Consider the following 23,207-nt stretch of genomic DNA (forward strand, 5'->3'; position numbering starts at 1 on the left):
GGTAACAAGCTCAAGTGTGTCATAGTAAAACCAGGAGTGGATCAAACTGCTATGCAATGGGAGTCTTATTTCCATCCCTGATTATGTTACATAATGGTCTGTACTGTAAATAGTGCAAGAGTAATAAAAAGTGTAAAGTCCATGTAATATAAACAGTAACAGATTAGCTGCTAAATTGCAAGCAAATAAATTGCAAGTTTTATGACATTTCACATAACAAGTCAAAGCGGTTCTTGTGGTTTATCATCACAGAACCCCTCAATCCAATTTATTTGCTTGTAGTTCACATATTGTATTCTATATATAATACCATTACACAACATGTCTATCAATCAATACTCCATCATATGTAACATGTTTTGCAGTTTAATGTTTCCATTATAATAACTGTATACAGTTATTACCAGCGGTTATTATTGTACTAACGGTTAACGCGCCACTGTCCTGCAACATGTCTAGCGGTTGACCTCTGTAACCCTCAACCCCGGTGGCCCAACTCCTGACTGGGAAGGTCACTCAGAGTTCATCACGGGGGTCACTGCATCACATGATCAGGTAAGAATCTTGCTGCCTGCTCTTGAGATTATTATCAGCCTGCCAGAGAGATTTTTGTCCGTTCCTTTTTTCTTTTTTTTCTTTAATTTAGGTGTCGCCAGTGGTTTTTACCCTGGTTTTCTCCTCAGTTTGGAATGCCCAATTAATACTTTTAAATTCTTATCCCGGTTCACCACTGCAACCCACCGGTGACTTGAGAAACGTAGGCTGAAACACGCGTCCTCCGAAACGCGTTCCTGCCAAGCCCTCATTTCTCGCACTGCCGATCCACAGCGAAGCCACCAGACCTATAGTGCCGGAGAACAAGACAGACCCGCAGGCACCCTATCAGCCACAGGGGTCACTGGTGCGCAATGAACCGTGGATTGCTCTGCTGACCTAAGCCCTCCCTACCCAGGCGGTGCTCGCCTCCTAGGAACCCCCGGTTACATATTCATTATTGTTATTATTATTATTATTATTATTATTATTATACAGACAGAGCTCACCTTCCCTCTCCTTGCTTCACAGGAAGTAGACCCCATTGCTTCCCAGGAAGAGGAAGTTCATGTCTCTCGTCCTGTCTCAGATCCTCCTCTCTATCCGGTCCCCCAGATTGTGCTTACCCACTGGGTTTCTGCCCCCACCTCGCCGACAGAGAGCAGGGTGTTTGAACTGGAGCGCGAGCTTCCGTGTACGATAGACCAGTCAGACCAGTTACACCAGCAGCAAGGAGCCTGGAGACCAGTGAACGCAACACAGAAGGGCTGCCCAGATAGCAAAGCTCAAAGACGAGAGACAACTGCTGCTAGCTTAGAGTCAGAGACACACACAGAGACACACATGGGATCAGAGAAGCCAGGTTTGAATTCGCAAATCCCCGGGAGTTTGGAATATTTGACGATGCTGGAAAATAAATCCTTAGAAACATTACGATCAATGCAGTCTTTTGAAATTTCACAAACTTACGACATTTTTGAAATTTACGAAACTTACAAAACTTTAGACGGAACCCAAGGTTCCCTTGGCCGTACCGAACCCCATAACATCTCCCAGGAGTACGGCTTGGAACCCCAGGGAAAAGCTTCGGAAGGGCAAGAAAAGCCGAGGCCTCTCGTTTTGAGAATCCAGGAGTCGTTCGAGAGGGGAGAAGAGGAGGGGGAGGAGGTGAAGGAGAGCATCTCTTTCCTGATCACAGAGACTCGGATCCAGGCACTCCCTATGAGCGAGGCATGGGAAACGGCGAGGGAGCTGGGGGAGGAGGTGCAGACTGTCACTGCATGGGGCAAGGAGGTGGGGGTACCCCACAGCGAGGAGGGGGGGCAGGGGCTGTCCTTGGGAGCTGGGCACCTCTCTGGGGTGATGGAGGAGCGGGGAGCGGGGGGAGGGGAGTCTGGGCAGTCTGAGGAGCTCGGGAGCGAAACTGTCTCCAATTCTGGGGTCGAGAAGGGGTCGGCAAGTTTGGGGGGGTGCAGCCAACTCCGGAAGCCAGTTCCAAAGCCACGATCTGCTTTGGGGTCACAAACTAGCCAGCCTCGCGATGACAGCAGCAGCAGTGCACACGCCAGGATAGGGTTCCCCGAACAGCAGTGGGACGCCCTGAGGCAAGTCAGCGAGTCTAGGTCCGAGACAGCCCAGAGGACCCTGGAGCTGGCTCTCTGCGACCGAGGGGGGGACCCCCAAACGCCCCAGGATCCAGACTCGGCAGATGAGCTGGATCGGGATCGGAACCAGGACCGGGTTGCGGACGAGGCCCAGTCTGGAGGGATCACCAGGGACACCTACAGGAAACTGGACAGCTTGGAAGAGACCATCCGCGAGCTGGAGAACAGCATCCAGGAGATCAGTCGACATCCCTCTGCAGGGTACCTGTTCTCCAGGGAGTTCCTGGGAAAACTGGGGGATGAGGAGGCCTCAGATGGATCAGGAAGCCCAGTGCTGAGCCCAGGGTGTTCAGACCAGCAGGGGAGCAGGAGTGGGAGTGAGGGACTGCCATTGCCCACCAGGATTAAACCTCCCCTTCCTCCCAAGCCTGCCGCTCTCCAGGCTGGTGCCCAACAGGTTCGGCCTCCTTCCCCCCTCCCTCACTCCTCCAGTGTGCTGCTGTTGCTGCTGCTGATGACAGTGCTTCTTTCTGTCTCTATTTCACTGCCTGGGTTGTTCACCCTCCTCACAAACTGTTCTGGCTGTTTTTTCATCATCATGCTCTTGAGAATCAGACTGGGTGATTTTATTCAAGCGTCTCTCTCCTTTCTCCCTTCATCCCTTTCTCTTTCTTCCCCTTTCCTCTCTTTCTTACTCCTCTTTCTCTCTCTATCTCTCTTTTTCTTTCTCTCCCCCACTTTCTCCATCCCTGTCCCTCTCTTTCTCACTCCGCCCCCCGTCTCTCTCATTTTCCCTTTCCACTCTCTGTCACCTCTCTCTCCTCACTGAACAGGCAGGGCTGGTTGTCTTTGTGTTTTATTTGTTTCACTTGAGATTTTGAAATGGTCCCAGTTCATTCTTGTTAAATCTCTTTTTCCCTGTTGTGCTGCTGTGTCCTGGTATTGCCAAGGCTGTGGGCATTGCTGTCGATTCAATAAATCAGCTTCCTTGATTCACTGATCTGTCTCCAATCTCTCTTAAATCATCTCTCGGTTTCTCTTTGATTAGTTTTTCTTCTCTCAATCCATTCTGAACTCATTTAGAAATACTAAAATATCTAACAAACATTTTGACCAGAAGTCTTTTTTCAAAGCCTGTGAAGGCGAAACATTTGTCGTTGAATGCATATTGTTTCTTTTAGTATTTCTAAGTTTTAACATCTTTGAGTGTTTTATATAAGAACATAAAAACGTTTCCGAGCGAGAGGAAGCCGTTCAGCCCATCAGTGCTCATCGGTTCCTAGGAGGTCTCAAAGGTCTTAAATATACTTTTTGTCATATGCAATAAAATGTTGCATGCTTCAAAAGGTACTTCGTAATTTGATAAGAAATGTAATACAGTACTATAGTATATGCAGCACGTAAGTCAAGCAACTGAATGTAACAAAATCACTGTGGACTTACATGATTGATGAATCCTGAGTGATGTCTTTTGTAGAAAAAATATTTGGAAGATGAAGAGCCAATTTGAAAAACCAAACTGCGAATACGCAACTATTTAGTTTTTTCGTACCATGAGCATCAAAAAGGTCACTTTGTTTTGGTCCTCCGTGATGAAGAAGGTCCAATTTAGGCTATGGATTACCTTTAGTTTTATTTTTTATTCTTATTTTTTCCTGAATTGAAAGCAAGGAAAATGGCGTATCAATTAAAATAAAATCTACAATGTACTGTATGGAAATCGGACCTTACTAGCCACACATGAGCCAAAACCTGCCTGTCAAAGTCTAATTATGAGTGGTAGAGGCTAGCCGCAGGCTTGCATCGTGTAGCCAATACAAATACAGTAAAATTTGACAGACAGAGGGTAATTGGAGGAAGAAACACATAATTCCACCCATTTTGAGGCACGTTAGCCAATAGTAGACCTTGGAAAGCATGACGTAAGAGAAGCTTTTTTACTTTTACAAAGTGACAAAAGGCTTAGCCTCTTATGACAAGCCGCCACTGAACCCTTGACCCCCCCACCACATGATACAACATTTTTCATATTGCTCAGAGCTACACGCGTGTGCAACATGTAGAGATTATATAAACGTGAAGCCAGCTATGTATCCAGGCCTCTGTAGAATATCAAGGTACACAGTGTGTACTATAAAAAAATCGAAAAACTACACAAACCTTCCTACTGCATTTGCTCTCAGTTACTGGAATCCATGTTTCACACATGCTTCTAAGCACTCTTGTTTTTTTTTTCTCCCTCTGTCCTCTCCCTTCCTCTTGTTGTCCCTCCTATCCTCTACATTTTTCCCTGTTCTCTTTCCCTCACCTCTCTCCTCCCTCACACTCTCCTCTTTCTCACTCTTTCCCATCCCTCTCCCTCTCCCTCTACCCTTCTTCTCCTCTCTCCAGACCAGTGGGTCCTCCTCCACCACTAGGGGGCACTCAGCAGCCTCCAGACTGAAGCACATTCAGCAGAGCAGTCCGGAGAAGAGCAAGCAGAGCAGGACCCGAGAGGAGTGCGGGAGACTGCAGGGCCAGCAGCAGGTATTCCACTTCTGAGAAGCGGAGAGGGGAGAGGGGAGAGGGGAGAGGGAAGAGAGAAGCTGTGAATATCACCCCCTTGTTTTTGCAAGTGAGGTGGGGTTGTTTGTGTTACAATATAAGCTAAGTTTGTTTGTTTACACATTGGACATTATATTAGCACAGCACTTGCTATTAGTTTATTTTTTTTGCACAAAATATTTATTATTATTATTATTTTTAACAAACCATCTTGGCCTTTTCTTTTGCAATCTAATGTTATTAAGAGCTTTGTTTAAAATCCAGAAATGCAAAAAAAAAGTATATATATATATACTGTATATCTATGCCAAACCAGTATCACCCTTCTGGTCAATGGCACTGTTTGGTGCTTAGTGTTGATTTGGCCTGTGCTGGGGAGATGCTTGCTTTGTAATAGCGGTGCATTCAGCAGAGGGTGGTTATAGCCCCTGGGTCTCTAGACTGTTTCACTGTTTATTAAATGCCTTTATTAGCCACATTCCCATTTTAACAGCAGCTACACTTATCATTTCTCTGAGAGTGTAGATCTCGCAGTGTCAATGATAAAGCGTCAGAACAGGTTCTGCATAAACAGTGTGTTAATACCAGCTTTTGGTTTGTTTTTATATTTAGATGTAATGACTTTAATATGTTATAATATGTTGGGTGTCTCCCTCTAATCAAGTTGAGAGTGTACTTTTCTTGCACTCCTTGTGCGACACAGCAAAGAGTGCGTGAGAATAAAATACACTCTCAGCTTGATTAGAGGCAGCCATGAACACTTAAAAACACTTGCTTCCTGAGGTCATAGCTTTTACAATAATGTACAATAATGTAATGAGGTCATTAAAAAAATAATAATCTCAACTCTGCTGGTACAGTTTCCAAGATTTATGGTGAGAATGTTTCATGGTGACTCTTAAGAAAATTATGAAAAAACAAAAATGTATATATGACAGTGTCAGGTCCTGCTTTGAAGGGAGAGGGGTGGAGGGGGGGTAATTGAATTCTGTTTTTACAATGCAGTCCTTGTTGAGTTACCATTGTTGTATTTAGGCAAACTGATGATGATTAGACAGAGCTAACACTTATATACGTTGGTAATGTGCAAGATACGTAGCAATAATACTACTACTACTAATAATAATAATACTACTACTAATAATAATAATAATAATAATAAATATAATAATAATACAGTTATATTTTCAATATAAAAGACCATAATTGATTCTTAACTTTAACACACAAGTCAACAATCAGAAGTTAGTCTTCAAGCTACATACAGCTCTGTCGAGAAATTTATTACAGTCCTTTACCTAAAATTAAATTTAATATAATATTTCATTTTATGGGGGGGGGGGGGGGGGGGGGTTAAGTTTGGATGCAAATTTGGTTAGCAGCATGGTTGAAAATGAATACGCGCAACACCAAAGTGTCCTGTTATAGGATAATGCAGTGCACTGTGTAAAGTGAAGACTCCGAGGAGGAGAAACATGGAACGGGCTAACAGTCAAATACACAAGTAGTATAAGGAGTCACTGTTAGAGAGGATCAAATTGCTTTTCAGTTGTATAGTAAAGACGAAAGTACGGTAACAATGAATAAAACCAATCTGTATCAGATATAACAAAACACATGCTATACCTCTATATATAGAATGGAGAGCCAGCACAGTCAGGGACAATGTGACCTGACTAAGAGACATTCGTGTTCAGCATGGAAAGCCAGTTCAAGAATGTTAAGCTGTTATTAACCTGGAGCAAAAACCTACAAGAAGTGCCTCTTGTTTACAAGGACATCCCTGCAATATGCCAGCGCTGAGCCGACACGCCAAGCTTGGCTAACTGCTGCATTGTACCAAATGAAGCGATGGGGATGGGGAGGGGGAGGGGGGTCTACAAGCAAAATATATTATTGAAGAGGAAAGAGAAGAATTGGGATTCAAATGGGGGGGCCATCCCAAAAAAGAGAACCCTACCAGCCCTCGTTCCCAGCTGCGCTGACTGAGCGACCCTGCTAGTAAACAATTAAACCAACAGACAAGAAATCACAGCGCTGGACTGGACCAGGGTTATTCCACTGCAATCGCGACAAAATTAAGATTTTTATTTGAATTTTTCAATTGCAGTGGAAGTTGGACTAACTCTGAATTTTGATAACAACCCCCCTCCTTCCCTCCTCTCCCCCCATGCACCCCCACCTCCATTCTAAGTTTTATTTTAATTATTATTATTGCAAGGAGAATATGTTTTTTGTTTGTGTGCGGTATGTTGTGTGTATATTTTGCTATATTTTGCTTTATGCTCAGTGCAGGCAGGCTGCAGCTACACAGCAGAGTCCTGGCTGTAGTCTAACTGTGTGTGCTGCACTCCAGCGCTGGGTACACTGTAGTTGTTTCTCATGTGGGCTGATCCGTCTCCTCTTCCTTATAACAGCAGACCTCAATATACCTACAATATGATAGCTACTGAGCAGGGAAGAGCAGTGAAGGCACAGTGAAAGCATGGCACAGCACAGTTAGTGCACAGTGAAAGCATGGCACAGCACAATCAGTGCACAGTGAAAGCATGGTACAGCCCAGGCAAGCACGCTAAATGGAAATTCAGCATGTGGGGCGACAATGTTATTTACTGATGTATTAAGTGTTATAAGTATTGTTTGATACACTGTACCAATATTTATCAACTCGACGAAAGTCAATGGAGTTAATTTTGAACTACCACTTGGTAAGACGAAAGAGTGTTCAACACACTCACAGAGGTATCATTGCTGTGTAAGTTTAGTATATCAAACAGTATTTATAACACTTAGTACATTGGGAAACAACAGAGAGTATGTAAACTTTTGACAACAATTAGAAACGGAACACCATAAATCTTGGAAACGCACATCAGCAGCAGTTTTGTGTTTTATTTATTTAACTTCTATCTACCCTTATAAAAGTTTCCCACAGGAAAAGCACAGTGTAACAGAGTACAGTGAAAGCATGGTCAAGTGTAGGCAAGCATGGTAAAGAATAGTGAGGTACAGTAAAGCATATTAATAAATATGGCAAACCAGGGTGAGCTATGGTTAATCATAGTATAACCATGGGAAAGGCATGACAGGAAAATTGCAAATTTACTGCAGTAAACTTTTCTAAGGGTGAAGTTAGTCCTCTGAAAGCAGGGGGAATTTATTGCACTTCAAACAGAAAATGTGAATGGTTCAGCTTTGCTAAAAAGTTTTAAATGCAGAGTTGGGTGGGGGGTGGGGGGGGGGGGGGGGGGGGGGGGGGTTTCTGGAAGAGGGAATTACTGTACCCAAGAAGATCTTACTTTTTCTAAAATGTTTACGGGTATACTTTTTGATCTGAAAAATTACTTTTGCGAGTATCCTTGAAAAACGCTCTAGCGTGACTGCAGTTTAACCATGCTTTGCCTCCTGCCTCCCTCCCCGCATCGCTGTGTTTTTACCTGCAGTTATTTTATTTTTTTTCATATGGGCTACCGGGGGTCAAAATACAACACAGGATGAAATATGAGTAACAACAACAACAAAAAAAAAAGCACTAAAACGAACCGACCCTGGGTGCCGAAATGCAGAAAAAATAAATAAAAACGAGAGCACTTACCAGTACAAAGAGCTTTTCAGAAATTCTGACAGAATCTTATTAACAACATGTGGAGAATGTAGGGGTGAGCTGATATACACTCATACTGCCTTTATAGCCCCTTTCACACCGGCACTCCTACCCTGGGTTCTGGTTAACGGGGTCCCAATCCCGGGTCTCAGTCACCCAACTCAGGATGTGGGTTGGCACATTTTGATCCGGGTTGAGCGAGACTAAATGCTTCATGGCCGTGTGATGAAAGTTTCACTTCCGCAAGGAACGTTTCTGTTGATTCTTTTGAACCATATTTCTGTGGATTGAGACACAGTGTGAGCCAGACTGTGCAGCAGTGATCCAGAGAAGCTGGGATGGAAGCACCAGTGACCAGCTGCTTCCGGGGCATTGATACGCGCGTTGTGTACTAATGCCTGCTTTCAAAAGCAATGTGAAATTACATACCCGACCCGCATGACACCAGGTCCTGCCTGGCTAGGTTTTGACCCAGGTAGATCATGCCAGTGTGAAAGGGGTTTAAGAAGTATTTATCAGCGGGTAGTAAATAAATGCATTCAGTCCATACCGATAATGAATGTTTTTGGAATGGCAGTAAAAATTCCAGCTCCCCGGGTGAGAGGGAAATTCACGTCCAAACTCAATTGTAAAGGTGAGTGAAGGACAGCTTTTCTTGTTTTAGATTCAACGCATTATAGTGAATGGATCTATTTAATACCTGCCGATAAATGTACATCTCAAAGGCAGTGTGAGTATCAGCTCACCCCTATGAGAATGCCTATCGATCATGTCTTGTCTATCATTCTTATCATCTGTCGCAGTACCCAGAGTGGGTGTCCACTCTCCATAGGCCACAGGTCAAGGTAATTAGTGACAGTTTACTCCCCCATTAACTGTCGTAGACACCCATCCCCCACCCCCCCAAGAGAAAGACAGGGTGAGTCCCCATTCCCGTGGCCCACCCACCCACCCCCCAGAGGCTTGGTCCGCAAACCCACCTCCACCACCCACCCCCCCCAGTCTGGGGCCCGCGATCATTCAGAAGGTGATTCTTGCACACCTGTGTTCGGGTGTGGATGTGCTTCACCTGCTTGAATAATTTCTATTATTTAATGATTCATTATTTTTTTTATTTAAAACGATACTTCCAAAATGCAGGTCTGTGTTAACGCAACTAAAACACAGTCAATGTGTCCAGTCGACCCTGTCTCTTATATCAGTAAATATATACAGTTATCTTGAGACACTCTTACACCACGAGACAACTGTACATATTAGCTTATCACTAATGCTTCAGTTAAAAAACAAAAGCTACACGATTCATAATTATCAACGTTATCCATGAAGAATCCGAATTGCTGTGCACCTGGCGCGCTTAATAAGATGCACTGGAATGTGGTCCGAGCTAACGTCACGATCGTCTGTGATTCGTATTGTGTGAAGGGACAGGCTGTGCAGAGCAGAAGAGACATGCAGGCAGGGAGGCAGAAGCGAGGCAGCGAGCTCTCACAGAATGAAGCATACAGGGACAAGGGGAGGGAAACGAGAGAGAGTACAGGGAGCACAACGCAGGCCAGCACACACAGTCCGTTCTCACAGAGATGGGGTGCTCCACGGGGGCATCTCTCTGTGAGTGGAGAAAGCAAACTGGACAGGCGCGTTGCTGTGATAGGGACAAGTTATTTCATTCTGTTTTAAGCATCGTCGCAACAGCGAAATAAATGCGTTGTTAATTAGATTTCACAATCGAAATCTTCAGGATAAAGGATTGTTTTTTGGGGGTTGTTGGTGATTTTCTTTTCCTGAAGTTGATCTAAAATAAAGGGTATTAGGTATTTATAAGTACTATAATATATATATATATATATATATATATATATATATATATATATATATATATATATATATATATATATATATATATTCCGAGGGGACTGGTAAGATATATAAAGTAATACAAATGCATATATTAGGGAAAGGGTACAAAATAATATCCAAGTGTTTGGGTATCCCAGTGAGCAAAGTTGGATCAATAATCAGGAAGTGGAAGCTGCATCACACCACCCAGGCACTGCCAAGAAAAGGCCGTCCTTCAAAACTCAGCGCTCAAACAAGAAGGAGACTTGTGAGAGAAGCCACAGAGAGGCCAACAATCACTTTGAAGGAGCTACAGAGTTCAGTGGCTGGGAGTGGAGTAATGGTGCACCAGTCAACCATATCAAGAACTCTGCATAACACTGGCCTGTATGGGAGGGTGGCAAGAAAGAAGCCGTTACTCAAAAAGTACCATCTGAAAGTGCGTCTGGAGTTTGCCAGAAAGCATGAGAGTGACCCAGCAGTGATGTGGGAAAAGGTTTTGTGGTCAGATGAGACCAAGATAGAGCTTTTTGGCCAAAACTCAAAGCGCTATGTGTGGCGCAAACCTAACACTGCCCATGCCTCAAGACATACCATCCCTACAGTGAAGTATGGTGGTGGCAGCATCATGCTGTGGGGATGCTTCTCATCAGCAGGGACTGGGCAATTTTGTTACAATTGAAGGAAGAATGGACAGAGCAAAATACAGGAAAATACTGCAAGAGAATCTGCTTCAGTCTGCTAAAAAACTGAAGCTTGGGAGGAAATTCACCTTTCAGCAGGACAGTGATCCCAAGCACAAGGCCAAAGCAACATTGGAGTGGCTCAAGAACAAAAAGGTGAATGTCCTACAGTGGCCCAGTCAGTCCTGATCTCAATCCCATTGAGAATCTGTGGCACTATTTGAAAATTGCAGTCCACAAGCGTCGTCCAACCAACCTGAACAACCTGGAGCAAATCTGCCAAGAAGAATGGGCCAAAATCACTCCGACACCTGTGTGCAAAGCTGGTACATACTTACCCCAAAAGACTTAAAGCTGTTATTGCAGCAAAAGGTGGCTCTACCAAATATTAATGTGTGGGGGTTGAATACTTATGCAAGCAAGATATTTCAGTTTTTTATTTTTCTTAAAAATATTTCCCAACATAAAACCAATGTCACCTTACAATAATTGATTTTGAGTTTAAATGTTTTAAAATAAAATATCGAGCAGAATGAAATTTCAATGTACCATTTGTAATTCAGTAATATGAGAGAATTGGTCAGGGGTCTGAATACTTTTGCAAGCCACTGTGTGTGTGTCTATATATATATATATATATATATATATATATATAATATATATATATATATATATATATATATATATATATATATAAAACATCAAACACATACACACACTACAGGTGACTTCTACTTGTGTGCTACCACTATACCTACTAGCTGAATCGCTTACAAGATAAATACAAAATGCAATGATACCTGCCTTTTTCAACATTGTTTTATTAATTTATCACATCATTGTATGTTTGTTTGTTTTTCCCAAAGATGTAACAGGTTTGAGATATAAATACTGTAGGTGTGCAGGAGGACTTCAGAACAAGGTTACAATAAGAGACAGGGTCAGCTGTACTGTGTGTAACTGATTACAAACCAAGCCACAGTTACAAGATACAATCTGCTGCTTTTAAAATTCACAGCCAAAACACGACTGACAATGGAAAAACTTAATGAATATGGTATATATTTTAATATATATATATAATTATAATGACTATATTATATATATATATATATATATATATATATATATATAAGTATATATACTTTTTTAAAAAAATTAGTAGATAAGGGGGTCGTCTATCCACACTTCATAATGTGGGTGTTGATGATGATATCATTATTATTAGATAATAATAACAATAACAATAACACAATGCTATTCCTAGCTGTGCAGTGAACCCCTCTCAGCTGAACTGACAGTCCGATGCTTTGTTTGGGGTGAAGGGGAGTCTTCTTCCCTCCAGTGTACATACTGGTGTAACACTTTCGGGGGATACTCCACCAGTTTGGGTTGTACTGGTGAGCTGGTTCCCACTGTATTGTATAGTCCGCTGTGCACACTGTCATTCTCAAGTAGGGCATTCACCAGTCACAACTGCTTGTGAGTGCTGTGGGCGTGCAGCATCTGCAGGACTGGATCAAATCAAATCAATCTCAGTTGTTGCTTAGCCATTACATCATTTCTGTTCTGATTTGACCTACTATTTAGATTTCATTGAATTTATTTAGTTTTATTTAAATCTCCAGAAATATACATATTAAGTGATACATATCTAAGTTATATATATATTGTAATATTGTGTATCACTTTTTTTTTTCTATAGAACTATTATTGTAGTACAGCACAGAGATTCTGCGTCCCTGTGAACTAACACAGCAGGAGCTGGGCTTGTGTGTGTGTTTATTTGTATTTCGGATGGGAAAACTCACAGTCTGAACCCAGCACCCTAGTGAAAAGATATCTTACAAAATGTCCCTTTGACATCAGGGAGGGTGTGAAACACACAACATCAGAGTCAGGAAGGCCCTGCCAAGCATCAGCAACACAGACTGACACTAACCCGGGGCCCCTTGCACCCCAGTCCGAGTGCCCACAGTGTGCCTGCACAGCGCAGCAGGAGAGATCCCATTCCAGAGCAGTGTGAGATTACTGCCCTGAGCTGGATTCCACAAAGAACTGAGACAGTCTGCTACAATGTGACCAAACCCATCGCCACTAGAGCTCATCCAGGTCAGGGAATGCATTTCGAGCTCTTGGTTAGGATTACTAACCTATGCATATTATTGTAGTAAAACCTGGGCTGGTTTGAACTGCTATGCAATGGGAGTCTTTACCTGCTGCCCTGCTTGATGTATTTGTGTGTCTATAAAATGGGAGAGAGTTTAGTTCTGTACTGAATTGTATTTGAATTTAGCATGGCATTACAACAGCCCCCTCTTGTGGGGAATGGTAACACTGCAATACTTCCAACTCAAATGTAATCTTTTTTAGCAGCTTGTCTATTAAAAGTACCACAATGCCAGTACTGTAACTGCAGTGACCCATTGCATGCCACTGCTTTTAACTACAGGAATTGTACAACACTAATATCAGCCCTTCAAGTGCAGTGCAAAAGACTAGAGAATGGAAACAACTTATTTTACAAAAAAATGAATACAAAAGTTGCAGCACTACCTTGCTATTATACTAGAGGACGTGGACAAAAGAAGCCAGATTGTCTCCCGTTCCTCTGTGTGTCTGTATATGTGTGTGATAATGTATTTACTTGGTTGTTGCTGTTGTAAGGTGAACCAGACAAGTAGTTTGCACGCTTGCAGAGTCCAACCTCAATTAATTAACCCTGTGTTTCTTTTTTTTTGTTTTTATTTCCTTATTGTTTCACTCTTTTCTCTCCACTCACTCCCCTCACCCCCTCACTCTCCTCACTCCTGCCTGGTTCTGCACCTCGCCGATGCACTGCACTTGTGCCTCTCACCCTCGCTCACTCCCACTCTCTCACTTTTGGGATGCAGTGAGTGTGGTGACGTCACTCACTGGACGACTGCCCCACCCCCCCGAGTGGGCGAGCCGTTGCTGCGACTCGACTGTGCCTCGGCTGGTGCTGAAAGAACTGCTCTCCTATTTCCTGCTAACAAAAAAAAAAAATCAAAATCAAAAATTCAAAATCAAAAAGCCTGCCTGCCTGCCTGCAATGTGAGCCCTCCCACCCACTCCCCACAGTCTCTCTGCCTGCAGTGTGAGCCCTCCCACCCACTCCCCACAGTCTCTCTGCCTGCAGTGTGAGCCCTCCCACCCACTCCCCACAGTCTCTCTGCCTGCAGTGTGAGCCCTCCCACCCACTCCCCACAGTCTCTCTGCCTGCAATGTGAGCCTATATGTCAGGAGGTGGGTTTTGTGGAGGGGTGTGTTGGAGGTGATGTGGCTTCCGGCAACAAGACTACTTTTTTTCTCTTCTTTTTTGTGTTCGCCATCCTTCTTCCTGTTCCGCCCTCCTCCTCCTCCTCCTCCTCCTCCTCCTCCTCTTCTATGCTCCCCTCCCGCCTCCAGGCCCATGGATTCAGCAAAGCGTTCTTGGAGCCTCAGCAGCCCTCGTCTGCCATGTCTGTGAGTTTCTGTGACGGCAGCGCCGTGTTCGCACCCCCAGGACTGCGGCTCCTCCTCTTCTCTCCCCTCCTCCCGTCGCCCCCCCCTCCTCGAGCCAGGCCAGGGCTCTGCTCTCCAGCCTCTCTGCTGAGGCACTGCTCTCCTCCAGCTTCAGACAGCGGCTGGTAAGGGAGCCCCATGCCTCCTCCACCTCGCTTCCCCTGCCCAAAGGCCAGCCGGCAGCCTCCTCTCCCCCCGCCGCCCTGAAGGGACCCCTCTCCTCCCTCTCCCTCTCTCTCTCCTCGCTTGCACTCAAGTACCCCGCACTCAACAGCTTCAAGGAGATGGGGGCCAGCAAGGCCCTTCCCAAGACGGTCAGCCACGGAGCCACGCAGTGACACGGCCATGCGGCAAACACAAGCGAGAGAGGGAAATACAAACAACCACGGAGCCATGCAGTGACACGGCCATGCGGCAAACACAAGCGAGAGAGGGAAATACAAACAACCACGGAGCCACGCAGTGACACGGCTAAGCAAGGAAACAACCACGGAAAAAATCAAAGAGGCGATAACATTTTGACAAACTGCCCAAGCAAGTGAGCAAACGAGCGAGTGAGCGAGCAAACCAGACTCCGCACACCCAAGAAATGCTTTCCTTAACCTAGCAGTAGAAGCAGCAGCTGCTGTGATTAAGACACGCATCCACTGTGCTGGACTGGTTGCTGGACTGGTAGATTATTATCCAGTATACACAAAGTTTCAATGAGTTATAGGATATTGTATATGGTTCAGGTCATTCTGACCTTTGGTGAAAAAAATAAGCTTTTGTCTTACACTGCAACACATTTTTTTATTATAAGAATAATTTAAACAGAACAGCTAATACTAACGCTTTGCTCGTGGTGATAGTAAAGTCTGCGGCCGCAATATTGAGACGGGTAAGAGATTGCTATTGCAATACCGTCCACTAGAGAGCAGTATAGATCCAAACAAAGTAAGAAGTGAAATCTAGCGATGTATTTTTATTTATTATTTAAGATGGCATCAGAGCTTTAACAAAAATAACCCAAATGTAATTAAGAGTTTAATTAAGAAAGTTCTAATACCACCTTTGACTGCAAACATCAATCTCTCTTCTCTACTTTCACCTGAACAAGAGGCCTTTACGGTCTTGAAAGCTTGTGATTAATTACTGTTCAGTTCGTCCAATAAAAGGTGTCTAAACGTACGTGCAAAGTAAGTCTTTCTGGGGAGATTTTCTTACTGGCAATATCATTTGTACTGGTAATAAGACCCCCCCCCCCCCCAAAAAAAAAGCTCACTGCCCGTAGCTTGTACACTGTTACGTTTATAATAATATGAGGAGATCGAGAGCCGGGGGCGTGAGATCGTGCAAGCACTCCTGATCACCCAGGTGACTCCTAGCAGGCCAATAAAGTCCAATCAACGTCAGATCTCTGCAATCGTAAAAACAGCTCTGAGAAGAAAAGGTCAAGCAGTGATATGTATTATTATTGTTATCGTTTTATTGAAGTAGGCTGGTAGATTTTGTCTAAAAACATGGTAGGCTTGATAGCATTTTTTTAAAATTGTCACGCTGGTGTAAACGCAAAAAAGAAAAAAAAAAGAAAACGTTGGGTTGTTTGCATAAAACAATATCATGTTGAAAATTAACACATACCGATATTTATCTTTGACGTGTTTTCTGGTAAATGTTCAAAATCTGCCGGCATTTTTAAATGTTCCGAGTGGCGTGCTATACCTGGGAACTATCCTGTATATGCCAATGCAGAAAAAAAAAACGGATTCTCACCATGCATGCATGACATGTTGAAAATAGCTGAACTTGATTTAGACACATAATTTTTTTTTTTTTTCATTAAAACATGCCATCATGATTTGCGTCTACCATATGCCCCCCATATATGTATCCGTCCCCATATGACTGGTCGCCGTGCAGGAAAGGGTTAATAAGATGCAAACCACTAACGCTTTCAAACCTAACCAGTGACACATGGAGTATTTTAACCATTGACAATTCTGATAATGACAGTAGAACTGCCAAACTCATAATAATAATAATAATAATAATAATAATAATAATAATACTTATACATAATATTGCTTAAATCTCGTTTGGGTAAATCAACCCGATTGCATCTATGTTTACAACGTTCGTACAAGATCAAAGTAGAGGAAGCTAAGACTGTTTATGTACTTTCATATCAGAGGTTATAATTAATAGATTTGAGTATTTGATACTGTTTATTAGAGTAAGTGATATATAATCACACATCTAAAACAAATCTCTTGTACCAATATGAGAAGTTATGTTTTAGTGTTAAACTAAAGCACTCTTCACCCGGTGAGAGTAAAGCATTCTTCACCCGGTGAGAGTAAAGCATTCTTAATACGGTGAGAGTAAAGTATTCTTCACCCGGCGAGAGTAAAGCATTCTTCACCCTTTGAGAGTAAAGCATTCTTAATACAGTGAGAGTAAAGCATTCTTCACCCGGTGAGAGTAAAGCATTCTTAATACAGTGAGAGTAAAGCATTCTTCACCCGGTGAGAGTAAAGCATTCTTAATACGGTGAGAGTAAAGCATTCTTCACCCGGTGAGAGTAAAGCATTCTTAATACAGTGAGAGTAAAGCATTCTTCACCCGGTGAGAGTAAAGCATTCTTAATACAGTGAGAGTAAAGCATTCTTCACCCGGTGAGAGTAAAGCATTCTTAATACGGTGAGAGTAAAGCATTCTTCACCCGGTGAGAGTAAAGCATTCTTAATACAGTGAGAGTAAAGCATTCTTCATCCGGTGAGAGTAAAGCATTCTTCACCCGGTGAGAGTAAAGCATTCTTCATCCGGTGAGGGTAAAGCATTCTTAATACAGTGAGAGTAAAGCATTCTTAATACCGTGAGAGTAAAGCATTCTTCACCCGGTGAGAGTAAAGCATTCTTAATACGGTGAGAGTAAAGCATTCTTAATACAGTGAGGGTAAAGCATTCTTCACCCGGTGAGAGTAAAGCATTCTTAATACGGTGAGAGTAAAGCATTCTTAATACAGTGAGAGTAAAGCATTCTTAATACAGTGAGAGTAAAGCATTCTTCACCCGGTGAGAGTAAAGCATTCTTCATCCGGTGAGGGTAAAGCATTCTTAATACAGTGAGAGTAAAGCATTCTTAATACAGTGAGAGTAAAGCATTCTTCACCCGGTGAGGGTAAAGCATTCTTAATACAGTGAGAGTAAAGCATTCTTCACCCGGTGAGGGTAAAGCATTCTTAATACAGTGAGAGTAAAGCATTCTTCACCCGGTGAGAGTAAAGCATTCTTAATACGGTACAATCAATGTTTTAATGACGTGAAGATTAAAATATGTGAAGGAAGAACAGGAGGGGGAGTTTTTTTATTTTTTTTTTGCTTTTTTAAAATAAAAATATCTTAAATATCTAAAGCACAGAATAAATTATATCATGTATACTGTAGCTTACTATTTTGTAGAGCATAGCAGAACAGTAAGGATTAATCGTGTATCGCTGAATCAGGATCATTTCTTTATATGGTATATTGTACCTTAATAGAAGTTTGTATCGTGATACAAGAAAAAAAGCACAACATTGTAGCTAATTGTAGTTCACCAAGTGGTCTGTGAATGTATGTTTTATAGCTGGCATGAATACACCCTCTCCCTGTCATATTAAATTGATGATGACAAAATGATCCGGCCTTAAATGACCAGTCTTATCATGCTTCATACAAGCGGCCCGCAGGACCCTTGCATGTATCGTGATGCATAGTGTATCATGATAGGTATCGTATCGGGAGATTTGTGTATCGTGACACCCCTAGAGGACAGGGATACAAAGTAACATTATTTGTAAAAATTCTAATAATTTCAAATAATTATATATATATATATATATATATATATATATATATATATATATATATATATATATATATATATATATTATATATATTAGATTGACATGGTAAGACAATCAGTCTATTTCGTTCTTTCCCTTGCAGTATGCTACTTTGCCCAGGTTCACCCCTGACTGGGTATTATTTAGGAAACCCGCTGTGCAGTCCAGTCTGCTAGCAGTACATCAGGTGACATTGCTAGGAGAGACTGCACTGCCATGTCACTGGCCTCTGTGTTTCTGATGTGGGAAGATTATGGAAAGTTTTACTTGTTGAAACTTTTTTTTTTTTTTTAAAAGGCAACAAAAAAGTTATTGATATTTATATAACTATATATACACACCAGCATATATTTTAAAAATCATAACACAAAACAAGGCCAAGCATGTTAACTTTTGATCATGCATTGTATAAAACAACTAAGCACAAACTATGTATACCTTATGCATCACAAAACAAACACATTAACTGTGTACTCCTGAGAACGGTGACTTAGTGAAGGGACCTGATACAGAACGATACAATGTACTACTTGTACAGTTCCATTTTGAGAAGCGTTGCATTAAAGCTTTAAAAAGACGCCTGGTTAGTTGTCGATAATTGACACCTGCCTAAAAAGAGTTACTCTGGCCTCAGTAAAAACACAGACAGGGCACTGAGCAAAAGGGATACCCAGGACTTGGGTCCACACACCTGGGCAGTCTCGCCTCTGGGTGTGCTTTGTATTATTGTCTGCACCCCTCACTCTTCAATATGGAAATGCAGGGAAACAGGAATACACTGTGGTGAGCCTCGCAGTAAAACAAGAGAGTCATCCCTCCTGCATTTAAGCACAAAAATATTTAAATACATTTTAAGAAAAAAAGGATATCTATGTTTGTGTATTGAATTAATGTATAGTGTTAAGAAACGTGTGACATAGATTAAATATTATATAATGTACAATTTTAAACAAATACTCTTCTCATCTATTGTTATTTGTATAATTAAGCCTTTTTTGTGCAGATTTTATTTGACAAATATGTACCATTTTAGCAGATAATTTAAATTGCAATCAATCTTCACATTTTTAGTGAGTATTAACATTTTTATATTTAGTTAAAAATATATATGTATAAATATCACTATAATATAAATATATAATTATATGTCTATTTATACCCATATCTATTCGGTATATATATAAATATAATATATATCTATAATATAATATTATTATTATTATTCAAGATTGTGATTTTTTTTGAAGCTTTTCGTTAAGCCTGGGTCTTCCTTTTGTACTTTATCTTTATCTTTGCCGTGTCAGGGTCAACCCCTAAGCATTAGTGACGAGGAGTTACACTAACGCGTGTACTCTCCACTTGTATTGAGTTACCTACTCTTTCTTTAAATATTGTATATAGACCTATGCCAGTTGGTTTTTTTTCTGTTTATTCTAATATAACCTTTAAGACAGTGCTGTTAATGTGGTCGAAATTACAGCAAAATAATGATCTGTTTTTTAAGGGCGAGTCAGACTGCCAATATAGTGATGATATATTGTAGAATGGGTTAGTATACTCCCTTCAGTTATAGCCCTGGACTTTTTGCTTTTCACTGTAGCCTAACCTCACTGGTTTGGTGCTGTTATTAGTAACAGGAGGGTTTGCGCTCATGCGTAGCTTGTTCGCTGTACAGTAACCAAAATTGATGAACACTACCAGGGTGAGCTAGTTTTGTTATTCATGTACTGTACATTTTTGGGGATGGAAATAAGACTCCCACTGCATAGCAGTTTGCTCCATTCCTGGTTTTACTAGAAGTTTAATATGACACACTTGAGCTCGTTACCTGTACACTGTGACTAGTCTAGCTTCTAGTAAACTATGGAATGGGAGAAACTGCTACATAACGGGAGTCTTGTTTTTAAAAAAAAAAAAAAAAAAAACAAGAATATGGTTGGTCTCACCCAGTGGTCAAACTGTAGAATTGCTAGCATGTCAACAAAGCAAACAAATGCTTGTGTCTGTCTGTGTGAGAATTACCAAGAAGCATTCCTTCCATTACAAATCTAGGAAATTAGGTTTCTACCTGAAGCACATCTAGTCTTTCTGAGCAGAGTGTTAACAGTTTTAAATGATGCAGGCATGGAAACCAGACTCTCGTTGCACAGTGTCTATTGCTGGTTTTACTAGGAGTTAACTAGAACAGAGTTGAGCTTGTTATCTATACACTTTGAGCCAAGGTTGTAGTAAGACCTGGAATGAGAGAAGCTGCTATGCAACAGGAGTCTTATTGCCAGCCCTGCGATGGAAGATTCTATGCATTGACTCAGAACTCGGTGAACTGAAACACATCTTTCACAACGCTTTATAACCTTGGTCTAACATAGTTGAAAACTTTTAAAACTTTCCTTGAAAACCCTGGGGCTAATTTTAATTTTGTTTTATTTCTAAGATCAAAATGTGCTTGTGGGGGGGGGGGGGGGGGGGGGGGGTGTTGTTCAGCAATTTCTAAAACTTCTTAAAGACGATGTGATTCTTCTTACCGGTTTGTGATGAATAGTTCTGGGTGCTTTTGCGTCCCATTTTGTATTTTTTATTAACTTGACTTGCTTTACTGAAAGTGGCACATTTTCACCTGCCCCCGCCCCCCCCCTCCTTCTCTCCAAAAAACATAAAAAAAATAACCAAAACATCTCCACCCAGAACAATTCTAAACATTTCTAAAAATAAAGAGACTGAAATGTAAATTTTATATTACAGAGTATTTATCAAGTTTTATTTGATACATTGTTTTAACCTCTTGACATGTTTTTTTTTTTCCTGTAAAGAAACCAAACAGTTGTTTTTTGTATTGCTTTTTTTAATTTAAAGGCTGTCTACATGAATGTGTGGATGTTAAACTCATGGCATCAATAATCTGTATATAAATATTTACCTTTTTCCATATAAAATTAATTTTTTTTTTATATAAAAAAAGGAAAAAGTCCCATCTTCTGCATGTATATTCTCAATTGCACGCTTCAGTCTGCAATGTTGTCTATATGTTTAAAATTAAAGTGATTCAACTGATTTAAAAAAAAAAAATGTAGAAAAATAACCCTTTTAATTTTTTAGTTTATACCGTGTGTTCGTCACTCAGGCATGAGTTTTACTGTGGTCTGTAATTACTTAATACAATAAAGAAAGGTGGAAAAATATAACAATATATCTAAGTTTCAAAACAAGACATTTTCAGAAACCAATGACGGTGTTGTTTTTCTAGAGTGATGCTTCCATTTGTAGAGTAGAGTGATATACTACTACTAATAATAATAATAACAATAATAATAATAGTAACAACAACAATAATAAAAATAAAAAGCTCTAACTGATGAGTCTGGATGCCATGACGATATTCTGTGCGAAATGTGCTGTTTGTGAGAACACTCTGAATTAAGAGACTGCTGTTTTTTTGTAAATAAGTGCTGTGTTTGTGTGACTAATAAAGTACAGCTCTCTTACTGACGACTCTCGAGTTGTTACTCTGAACCAGGAATCAACAACAATAACATCAGCGCTCATGACCCCCTGAACTCTACCTTTTGACCTCAAACACTGTCAGCCGCCCTTCTCCACCATGCATGCCCATTGGCTCATTTGCTAGTAGTTCGGTTATACTGCCCTGCACCTCCCCGTCCACCAATCAGAACATGCCAATCGATTACATGCCACCTCGTGACACAGCAAACATCATTTCCACAGAAAAAGGGTGACTGTAAAAATTCTTATTACATAAAACTTCACATTTTCGTCAAAATCAAGTGTTTAGTTTAGTTTAAAATGACTGGTTTATAGTAAAGGTGATACTGCACCCACCATGCCTTCTCAGTCATCTTGCTATTGATGAGAAAAAGAAGGGTCTACAATTTAGAACGGAGGTGTCTCAACTACATTGCTACAGAAGGGAAAGTTCTTCCAATAGCTTTTAAAATTCTTTCTTCTACCCCCTCAGCTGTTATAATTGTAACTGCTCCCCATATCCTTGTGCAGTTAAATTCTACTAACATTTCTCTTCACATTGACTAGTCTCTGAGGGTACAGCACCACACAAAATTGCTTTCACTAAGCAGCGCAATTAAAGACTGTGCAGCAAGCAGTTGCTTGAAACCTTGCCTAGTGTAACATCGATCAGTCACGGTCGCTTTCAAGAGTGTCTCCAGTAATGAGATCCAGGCCTAGTCATTTTTTTTTTTTTTAAACTTGGTTTATAATTTGCTCAGAATCCTTGGCAGAGCATTATTGTAATTTCTAGCTCTTAAAACATTTTATTCATCTGGTAGTGCTGACTAGCGCACTGCAATTCAAAATGATAAAGACAAAAAACCCCACACTTTTTTACTGAAGGTAAATAAAGGTTGTGTGTATGTAAATAATACAAACATACATATATATAGTTATATATATAGATATATATATATATATATATATATATATATATATATATATATTATATCATATATATATATCTATAGAAATGTAAAAAACAACGCTCAACGTAACAAAAATTTTCGTGACTTGGTACCATGAATAATTTCCCTGGGACACAAAGTACGTCTGACCATGCAGACGGTTTCAAGGTGGTAAAAAGTATAAATCGCACTGTAAAAAATTGTTGTTTAAAAGGCTTTTTTTCATAATATTTTTTTTTTATATATATATATATAATATGTTACACATTTAAAAGACAGTATGTACAAAACAAGAAAAAAAATAAACTTTACAGCAAATATTTGCATACATCTATTTAAATGCATATGCATATACAGTATTTTTTAATGTGTGTAAATATATATATATATGCATATATATTTGTATGTATGTATTTTGTCCAAGGCCCCACTGGAATGGTCTGGTTTACTTTATCTCTTTCTGGAAGCTCGAGAGTCAGCAGATATTAGGTATTGAGACAGCCGTAAACACCAAAGCCTAACTAAATGAACGACACAGTAGCAATTTTCTAATGTTTCACTCAGCCAGTGTGTGT

General features: G+C 41.0%; 1 protein-coding gene across 1 annotated transcript in view; it reads left to right on the forward strand.

The window, feature by feature from the left end:
* LOC121324907 (SRC kinase signaling inhibitor 1-like) overlaps nucleotides 1–14,825 on the forward strand; it is a 65,716-nt gene extending 50,891 nt beyond the window's left edge. The window contains 5 exon segments of the mRNA XM_041267109.1: nucleotides 460–555; nucleotides 1,066–2,595; nucleotides 4,530–4,664; nucleotides 9,090–9,131; nucleotides 14,238–14,825. Of these exon segments, the coding sequence (XP_041123043.1) occupies nucleotides 460–555; nucleotides 1,066–2,595; nucleotides 4,530–4,664; nucleotides 9,090–9,131; nucleotides 14,238–14,462 (2,028 nt within the window). The 3' untranslated portion in view covers nucleotides 14,463–14,825.
* Nucleotides 14,826–23,207: the final 8,382 nt, after the last annotated feature.

Source organism: Polyodon spathula, chromosome 12 (assembly GCF_017654505.1).
Source record: "Polyodon spathula isolate WHYD16114869_AA chromosome 12, ASM1765450v1, whole genome shotgun sequence".
Classification (NCBI taxonomy): domain Eukaryota; kingdom Metazoa; phylum Chordata; class Actinopteri; order Acipenseriformes; family Polyodontidae; genus Polyodon; species Polyodon spathula.